This window comes from Xyrauchen texanus, unplaced genomic scaffold, assembly GCF_025860055.1.
Source record: "Xyrauchen texanus isolate HMW12.3.18 unplaced genomic scaffold, RBS_HiC_50CHRs HiC_scaffold_322, whole genome shotgun sequence".
NCBI classification, from domain to species: domain Eukaryota; kingdom Metazoa; phylum Chordata; class Actinopteri; order Cypriniformes; family Catostomidae; genus Xyrauchen; species Xyrauchen texanus.
Window position 1 is genome coordinate 28,252 of NW_026266290.1, and position 9,749 is coordinate 38,000.

Here is a 9,749-nt window from a genome sequence, read left to right on the forward strand (position 1 = left end):
ATTTGGATTTCTGTATGTACATTTAGAGGATGTCATATAGAAAACAAAAAAGAAAAACATTTATGGTTTCAATGCTATAACTATAACTATAAAATATACAGTATATGCATATTGCATACAAATATAAATCCACATATATCATGGAAATACCCTAGTACATTAGAATTATACTTGTTAAAATTACGCAGACTGCCATTGAATCTTCATTTGATTTTTCCATGCAAAGATGATGACAATTGTTTATTTAAAGCAGCAATGAGCAGATTTAGTCTGAAACCAGTAAGCTCAAATGTTAGAAGAGATAAATAAATCAATATTTTCAATTTTTTTAAATTTAAAATACATACAGAATCTACAAAAACACCAACTATTTAAAACATATATTTTTTACAGCTATTTAAAACATTTTTCTGTACAAATCTGAAGTTCGTCTGTGTTGTTTGGCAGTGTACTTTAGGTGTCTTCTTCCTCAGACTCGGGGCTGGTGAAGCCATTGTCATCCCACTCCTCAATGTCCTCCTGTATGGAAAGAAAATCACATTCCATAGTGGCTATACTGCTGTATGCATTAACAGCCTGTTTGTGTTGACTTCTAAGTGAGTGACCCCTCTGATTGAGGACACTGTTGAGCCCATGTGTTGCATCTTCTGTTAGGTCACCGAAACCTGTAGAGGAATTGTGGAAAAAAATAGAAAGATGGCACAAACAAAACATGACATTTGTAACTATTTTTGCATTTTACAATGCTGAATTTGCAAATTCAACATTTCCTTTTAGTCATTATACTGTGTATGCATTTACATTACGCACACTGATGCCAAATAGATGGTCAGCTCAGTGCCTGATCACAACTCAATGTATAAAGTAGAGTTCCCTGGACACATCACTCTCTCTCTCTCTCTCTCTCTCTCTATATATATATATATATATCATAAATAAATACATGATACTAAAATATAAAGATCTTGTACATACTGCTGGTTTTGATGCACTCCAAAGTCTGTCCTCTGAGTGACTCCACTTCTTGCACTTGCTTCAGAAGGTACTTGATGTGCTGAGACATCTCCTTTACCAGGATGCTCTGCTCCTCCTCCAAGCGTTTTAGCAGCATTACCTGGTCGAAGATAGATCTCTTCAACCTAAAAGTGCTGCCTTTGGTTTGGGAAAGGAATGGAATAGTGGACACGGAATGTTTATTATTATATTATATAAGTATAACAGAATTATGTTATTTTAGAGAAATCTTTTTAGCTGACAGCATTGGTTCTGTAGAATATAAACATCAAGCTAAACTAGCAATTAATACTTATCGTACCATCTTCATGTCTCTCCCATGGTAGGATGTATCCCTCTGTCAGACTGCAAGCCAACTCCTCGTCAATCAGATCTCCTTCCACTATTGTGTTGTATTGCAAGACCTTTTCGCGAAGCTTCTTCTTCAACTCAGTCATTTTCTTTCTCTTTTTTTGTCTTGCCTGGTTGCTATCTGCAAATCGAAACAAAAAGAAAACTGTGTCATAACATTATTGTTTTTTATATGTTAATTTAAATAACTTGATTTGACAACAAACCATGCTGACGATACAGATCTTGCTTCTTGCGCAAAAGGGTTACAGTGATGTTCTCAATGTCAGCCCTTAGCTCTTCAATACAACCTGGAGTGTAGACTCTCTCTAAATAGGTGAAACAAAACAATTGGACAAGAGACACAATTAGTGACATTTTCAAAACATTCAAAACAAGACACCTTTTATTATTTGTATAAATGTACAGTCATTAACAGATGTGTGTGTGTATATATATATATATATATATATATATACACACCGTATATACATAGTGTACTTTACATGTTTTACCTGTGACAGCCCATTGTCTGACATCCCATACCCACTGCTGTATTGTCTCCTGATCAAGGTTGTGCTCCTCCTTGATGTTGCTAAGGCTGGCAGCTTCCACCTTTGCCCTCTCTGTGATCTTTTAAAGAGAAAAAATATGAAAATGTCAGAAAAAACTCTACGCACCACCACAATGCAAAAACCACCAACAAACAATTAATCTACAAATAGTTTCAGATCTAGCTGTAGTTTGTGCATTAAGGAAAGGGGCAGTGCTTAGGATCTCAATGATAATTTACCCTTACTTTGACATATCTGTGGGCTAACACTTGATGAAGGTTGTCCCTCTTTCTTCTGTTCCAACCCATGGCCTGTCGCGTTAGCATGTTCACTCTTCCTAATGAAACAATAATGCACCCACAAGCAGAAAAGTATGATGTCACATCCAAAAGGCAATAAGAGAAACCCAACAGACATGCCTAAACCAGATCACTAAAAGTTAGTTGAACTGGTAATTACCTTGAATACAATGATAACTTTGGTAAGAACAGAGAAACTTTGTTTTTCTTTTAATTCCCTGTAAAAACACTATGAATTATTTATTATTATTTATTTAGGCAACCACAGTGTGTAGTGTAAGTGTACCACCAACCAGCCTTTGTCATGTATTTTGTGACAAGTGCTGCCCTCGAGAGAAAGCTGTTCACCTATAAGAAAACAATACAATGCAATTTTGGTCTCCATTACATAAAAATATTACCTTCACACCACAACATCTTAAACTTGTGGTTTAACAGAAAACATGTGTACTGTATTATACTAAGACTTTGGGACCCCTTATGCATGCGTGCATTTTGAATTGCTGAAAACAACTGAACTGCCTATTCTTTATTTTAACTCATACATAAAGGATGTACTTAATCACTCTCACCAGGCATGTTACCTAGATGACAAATAAGTACCTTTTGGTGTTATGGGTTCTATTAAGACTCTTTGTAGCCATTGTTCAAATACTGACAATAATACCCTACCTGCTCCACTTCTTCTCCCACTGTGTTTCCTGCTCCATCCAGGCTTCTGCCACCCCATCTCACCTGTTATGTGTTATGTAGCAGTACTTCAGAAGTTTTGATATAACATCATCCAATCAGGCATAAACATGCACAAATGTAAAAATCATCCTTTGCATTGAAGATTGCTTGAATGTTACAACTACATTAATGCATACAATTATCTATAAAACATCTCGTGAAACAAGCTTTTTATATGGCAGGGAAAACAAAATCTGTCCTACAAATTTGAACAAGCAGCTGAAAAGCAATTGCTGAAAGATAACACACAGCACGCTCTATTATCCGACCCATTGTTTCCCTATAGCTACAGGCATACCAGACTTAAAGTTATTGCATGTACCTCGCATTTTGCTGTATGGGCTTTGGCATGCATGACGCTCAGGAATGGCCTCATTTCTGTCAATGGCAGAAGTTCAGGTAAACCCTCTGCTACTTTGTTAAGGTAGGGCCAGTACCTAAAAAGCAGGAGCAGCACCATGTGAGTGTAATAAAGATCCATATTTAATTGAAATCTAAAATGATTAATATCACTGTAAAGTAGGGAAACAAGACATTTTAATCATGGAGTTGGATTTGCAATATGACAATGAGTACCTGCATGTAACATCCATACAGAAGAATGTAACATTTGCCTTCTTTGACATCTCTCTTTGAAGAAACATTGGGTAAGCAAATATTTCTCCACGGTAATGGTTCAGTCCTCGTAAGAGAAACCCATGTCTGTTAAATCAGAGGAAAATCTAGTTGTTAAGAATCAATTGACCCAGTAATGCCTGGCTTAAGCACACATCTGTCAACAGACAGCCTATAACAAAATATATGATAAATATAATACTTGGCTACTACAAAGGATAGATAAATACCACTCTGCAAGCAAAAGTGTGAAATGCTTTGAATTTTTACTCAGACTTGGATTGCCATTAAAACTCAATATCAGACTCAAGAATCATAAACATACACACACACACACACACACACATACATACCTGCAAACTGCAACTTGAATGCCCTCCTCATCTATCTGAGCACCAGACTTTTTGGACATCTCTCTGCCAGCAGTGAACTTGGCAGTACCGCAGACAGCACTGTCATTTGCCTATTAAGTCAGTTTATAACACATTTTAAGGTACATCAAAACACAAAACTAAATGTATGTATAAACAACCATTAAAAAACTATTATAAAAACAAAAACAAATCAAATGTTTGTACACTTCTCATGTTGCCTCTGATAAGGTCAACAAAGGTAGCAACTTCCACGTCCTTGGCCAGGAACAAGCCCTCATATATTGGTGGCTCCTCAGTCCTGTCCATGATAAGATAACATCGTCAATAATAAAAATCACAAGTACTACCTTTACTATTTGTTAAAATGTAAGTTATAATCACTCAAACACAACCCGAAAGGCTACTATTTGTGTTAAACAAATCTAAAATAAACTTCAGAAAAGTACCTATACCTACCCTTTTGACTTGCTGAAGCGGTAATGTTTTCGGTTTCCATCAGAGCAGACAGCCAACATGTCTGGAGAACATGCTGGACATTCAAAATGATGGACCTGGCACATATCCTCTTCTTTGTATTGACAAAAGGTAAACTCAAAAAAGCTTCGCTGAAATGTATCAGCACAGATACTACCTGTCTGCATATTTAGAAATGTTTTGTAAGGATTTTTTAAGCAATGCCTAAAATTAAATATTAGGTATACAGTAATATAATTTTGTTTTTTATGTTTCAGTGATATTCAGGCAGATTTACCCTTCCAGCTTGAACAGATCTGTGCTCCAACATTTTCAGGAAGGCCTGCCTGGACATAGCTGGTGCCGTTACCTTCATATGGTCAAACGAGGTGAAGACATCAAACTTGTATAGGGTCTGGCAGCTGGTGCTAGCTGGCCAGTACCGATAAACAAGCAGGTCCTTCACCTCGGGAGTCCATTCTGCAGAGCATGATGGACAGGATTTCCGAGGCAAGCAGACATTGTATCGTCCTGTGAACAAGTGAATATACTGTAGTAAAAACTTAAATAATTTCAGTAATCAAATTCTAACAGATTGCCTTCTATACAGAGATACAAATATATGTTATCTTAGCTTTTTGACATGGCATTGCCTGAAAATGTCATGGTGATAAAAATCTTTGAGTTGCACACAGTGGTAAAGTTCTAGTACAATAATACTTTCAGATCAACATACCATTGATGGTGACCACAGAAATATGCTTCCCTGGAGTGGTTGTGAGGTCATGAGTGCATTCACAAATTGACCTTGGTGCAGGAACAGGCAGATGACATACTGCAAATCAGAAAGAAGTTATAAAGGGTGTATTTACAGTTTCTCCTTAGTCCCTTAGATACATTTCCCAAAACGCTATCCTCATTTTTAAAATAGTGTTTTAAAACCCAACAATGAATCCAAACTGGCTACACCACTATTCCAACTGTAATTGTCACTATGTTTAAACAACATGTAAATGCTTAAGCACATTTGGAAAAATATTAACACACAATTGACTTTGCTGTTCAAAGATATGCTGGTCAGAACTGTCAAAACCAATCAGACTTTTGTTATTCAGCTATTAAATTTCTTTCACACTTGCACTTTGAAGTTTTGAGAATAAGCTTAAAATGTCTAAGCCATTTATAAACACTGTTAAATATAAACATGTGCACTATCTACAACAACTTCGGGAATTACACAATAAGTATGAGACAATTTGATATAATGCTAATTTTAACATACTTTGTTCACAAAACTGAGGCTGGCCATTTTCATTCACCAGCACAGCAGTTGTAGGGGGAATGGGCTCAAGAAATCCATGGAACACAGCCTCTCTGTCATGGAAGACATTTCTCTTGTGGGCCTCCATGTCACAGGTAGCACAGAGGAACTCCATGTCCAGTGGTACACAGTCCAGGCACCTAATCACAGCTTCTACAACACAGCATCTGTGACAATTTTGGATGAAAACTCTCTGGGCTGAGAGCTTTGCATCAAAAAGCATAGGCCTAGCACTTTTCATTCTCACATCTGTGAGAAGCTGCCTTTGTTCCCAAGCAGAAACCAGTCTGTCTGTTCCCTCCGAACCTGCACTGCAGTTATGGTGTCCCTTAACTCTTGGAGCCTTGTTTCTAAAAAACAAAAATATACATTCACTTGTCCTTAAAAGGTCTATACTCATGATTATGATAACACACAAATATATATATCAGTTATACTGTGAGTCTGTAGTGGAACTGACAAAACATAATGCTTGAATATGATTAAATTAATGGTGGAAATCGTGGAAAAACTGTAGTGTAATGTTACTACTGTAACACTCAGTATTCTCACCAAGACTTGCCAACTCTTGATCTTCTATCTGAAGGCCTTCCTCATGCACAGGATCCCTTCTTCTTGATTGAGAAGCAACTGCAGAGACAGTCATTTTGTTTAACCCTTTGACCAATATAACATGAAACCAATTCATTTCAAAATGAAAATATTCCATAAGGACTGGAGGCAGGGAAACTAAGCAAAAAATATTAAAACACAACACAAGTAAGGATTATCAGTCGCACGCTCTTAAACTATCTTGTATATTAGTTTTCACAAACATTGCAACACCATTTTGTCAAAGTGGTGTCTGATTCTCATTTTATATTACGTGTAATCACCAAAACACTATTTAATGAATTATCTTCATTCTTAAATACAGTAATCATGTTTTAGTTAAGAACAAACCTGATCCAGGGCAGTGTGTTTCCCGACGTTTCTCACGCCTGCCTGTGACCAGTGGATTAGTGAAGGATCTCTTCCTGCTTTTCCTTGTTTTTCTTTGAGGAACGGCAGGGTTTTCCATGGCCATGAGAGCCTATATATATTGAGAGCACATATACCAGCAGCACTTAGAATTGAGCATTATTCAGTAGTTGCATAAAAGGGTCTTACTAACCCTTTACATCACATCTATAAACAACAATAGCAATTACTATTTTCAGATTTAGGTATTTGCTTATCATGAAAAGCCTTACTCTGGATTCATGGACTAAAGCATCACTAATTAATGCTGCCATGTGCATCCTGGCATCATTGGGATCATCAAAGACCCTTACGTCAGAATTGAGGGACATCACGTACAAATACAAACAATACAGACACAATATAAAAACAACACAAAATGAAGAAAGAGAGAAAGAGAGTGATCGAAAGAGACGAGAGAGAGAGAGAGAGAAAGAGAGAGAAACAGAGTGATCGAAAGAGACAAGTGAGAAAGAGAGTGGCTCTTAAAAGTGCCGTTGTTTTGATTTGTGTGTGTATGTGTGTGTGTTTGTGTTGGTGGAGTCAAAGTGTTGCAATAATGCTGTAAAACAGGAAAAAGCAAAAGATTATTACAATAGCCTTTGTAGTAAATGGGCATGTCTTAATTGTTAGGACAGAGTAATTTAAATTATTAATTAAATATTGATCAATCACAACAACTACGTACAATATAAATCAATCCTTACTGTACAAATATCAGATTTGTACCACATCCACTTGACAAGAGCAAGTACCTACACAAATCTATTTTTAATTAGGCATTTATTATTTTTATTTATGTTCAGTAACAATTACACTCTTATCTCATGATGATTTCAGTGTCTTCTAAAATGGCAAAGTCTTACAAAAGTATGGCACCATAGTGTTAGAGGATATTCTATCTATAAGTTAGTGGAGGGTCGTCTCTATATTTAATTCTGCATTAATTATGTCAGCAGGTATGAACGGTCATTGACATTGAGACGCACTGAGCAGTCAAATCCTCTGGAAAGACTCCAGGTCCACTTTTTATTCTAGTTCATCCCTGATTGCGGTCATTCTACGTCTGACATTTACTTTGCACTTTGACTAAAACTTTAACCACTTTGTTTAATTGTTGTCTTCACAACACATGGGCAAATACATGAGTTTAAACTGATTTTGGTAGCTGGCAGTGCCACAATCCAACTGTGCCAGGGACAGCTGTCATTTGGCTGTCTAGCTAACTACTTTGGAGGGTAACATAACCGTGTAAATGATAATGCAACACTAACAAATTTAACCTAATCTCCAGGGATGAAACGCTACACAGATAGGGCTACAACTAAAGAAATAACAGCAAAGGTTTTGCGTGCTTCTTAACAAACAAACACACATTGGGTTGAGATGCTTACTGTAGTCAGGTGGCGGGTGAAATGAGCGGTAAACGCATACAGTGACATGGGTAAGATGCGTGCGTAACGTGACGTACCGTTGTAGTGATAACGAGTGAAAGTCTTCTGATTCAAAATAATAATTATTAATAATATTCGCTGCTACGACATAAAAAAGTAATAACTAATTCACTATAATACAAGGACGTTTCGTAAACTATAAAACATCATTTACGAGCGCGCGTAACGTGAGGTTTCGTTGCCGTGGTAACGACTGAAAGTCTTCTGATTCAAAATAATAATTATTAATAATATTCACTGCTATGACAGAAAAAAGTCGATACTAATTCACTATAATAAATGATAAAAGAAGGACGTTTCGTGAAAAACATCATTTACGGGCGCGCGTAACGTGACGTTTTGTTGCCGTGGTAACGACTGAAAGTCTTCTGATTCAAAATAATTAATAATAATTAATAATATTCACTACTATGACAGAAAAAAGTCGTAACTAATTCACTATAATAAATGATAAAAGAAGGACGTTTCGTAAACTACTAAACATCATTTATGGGCGCGCGTAACGTGACGTTTCGTTGCTGTGGGAACGACTGAAAGTCTTCTGATTCAAAATAATAATTATTAATAATATTCACTGCTATGACAGAAAAAAGTCGTAACTAATTCACTATAATAAATGATAATAGAAGGAGGTTTCATAAACTACAAAACATCATTTACGGACGCGCGCGTAACGTGACGTTTTGTTGCTGTGGTAACGACTTAACGTCTTCTAATTCAAAATAATAATTATTAATAATATTCGCTGCTATGACAGAAAAAAATCAGAACTAATACACTATAAGAAATTATAAAAGGAGGACGTTTCGTAAACTAGAAATCAACATTTACCGCCGCCAACTGTGTGACGTTATTGAACCAGGGAATCCGTGTGTCCACCACGACAAATGAGCCCCATTGACTTTGTATGGGTGTTGTTTTCGTGATACCGACACGTAATTTTACACACTTACGTGACACCATCACGTAAATCGAGGTTAAGGGCTCGTGTTCATTTCACGTATTTCTGTGAGATCAGGTTGGTTACGTCATGACGCAACACCAATCAAGATTGGAATAGTTTCATTCATACTTCAGAGGCGCACGCTAAGGAGCGTTCCCCAAAGAGTCGTTTTCAACGACGCAGTGCGAGTTCCCTCGGAAGGGAACTTGGATTTTGTAACATCTTGTGACTTCAGATGAGCAGCACGACTCGATAAGAGACTTTTCATGTGGACAATCTTTTATCGAGTCTTTTGAGTTTTTATTGTTGTAATAAAAGTCACAGATAAACAGTTCCTTCCAAACTGGCTTAAATCTACCAATTAAAGATCTGTTATTTCTTTAACACAAAACTATTACAAACATATTTATGTAATCATAAATAAATCTTAAATTGACCTTGATGTCAGCAACAGTGTTATTAAAATAAAACTTTAAATAAATTAAACCATGAAATTATTAAAGTTAACACTTAATGACATAAACACCAGCACACAAACAAATCTACAAACACAACACTGTGGAATATTGAGGAATAGGAATATTTTTACTGACAGGAATTCTATGAAATGTTTCCTAAAATATTAAATTACCTGAAAAATAGAAGAAAATAAAAATAATTA

The 9,749-nt window shown here is 36.3% G+C and overlaps 2 protein-coding genes across 2 annotated transcripts; both read right to left on the minus strand.

The window, feature by feature from the left end:
* Positions 1-392: 392 nt before the first annotated feature.
* LOC127642045 (uncharacterized) lies at positions 393-4,454 on the minus strand. Its single transcript, XM_052124782.1, has 13 exons — positions 4,375-4,454; positions 4,123-4,216; positions 3,898-4,007; positions 3,506-3,631; positions 3,252-3,366; positions 2,870-2,932; positions 2,491-2,545; positions 2,144-2,235; positions 1,860-1,977; positions 1,572-1,673; positions 1,316-1,486; positions 976-1,152; positions 393-665 (listed from the first exon to the last, which is right to left on the minus strand). The coding sequence occupies exons 1-13, from the start codon at positions 4,431-4,433 to the stop codon at positions 454-456; spliced, it is 1,494 nt and encodes a 497-aa protein (XP_051980742.1). The 5' UTR covers positions 4,434-4,454; the 3' UTR covers positions 393-453.
* Positions 4,455-4,645: 191 nt separating this feature from the next.
* LOC127642044 (uncharacterized) lies at positions 4,646-5,952 on the minus strand. Its single transcript, XM_052124781.1, has 3 exons — positions 5,654-5,952; positions 5,108-5,206; positions 4,646-4,902 (listed from the first exon to the last, which is right to left on the minus strand). Exons 1-3 carry the CDS (start codon positions 5,931-5,933, stop codon positions 4,646-4,648), a joined length of 636 nt encoding a protein of 211 aa, XP_051980741.1. The 5' UTR covers positions 5,934-5,952.
* Positions 5,953-9,749: the final 3,797 nt, after the last annotated feature.

Coding starts and splice junctions, on each gene's coding strand:
- LOC127642044 (XM_052124781.1), bottom strand. CDS start 5,933: ATGAAAAGTGCTAGGCCTATGCTTTTTGATGCAAAGCTCTCAGCCCAG. Junction 5,207..5,653: donor GCCTCAGTTTTGTGAACAAA/GTATGTTAAAAT, acceptor TCTGATTTGCAG/TATGTCATCTGCCTGTTCCT. Junction 4,903..5,107: donor TTCTGTGGTCACCATCAATG/GTATGTTGATCT, acceptor ACTTGTTCACAG/GACGATACAATGTCTGCTTG.
- LOC127642045 (XM_052124782.1), bottom strand. CDS start 4,433: ATGTTGGCTGTCTGCTCTGATGGAAACCGAAAACATTACCGCTTCAGC. Junction 2,933..3,251: donor CCCATACAGCAAAATGCGAG/GTACATGCAATA, acceptor AACACATAACAG/GTGAGATGGGGTGGCAGAAG. Junction 666..975: donor GGAGTGCATCAAAACCAGCA/GTATGTACAAGA, acceptor ATTCCTCTACAG/GTTTCGGTGACCTAACAGAA.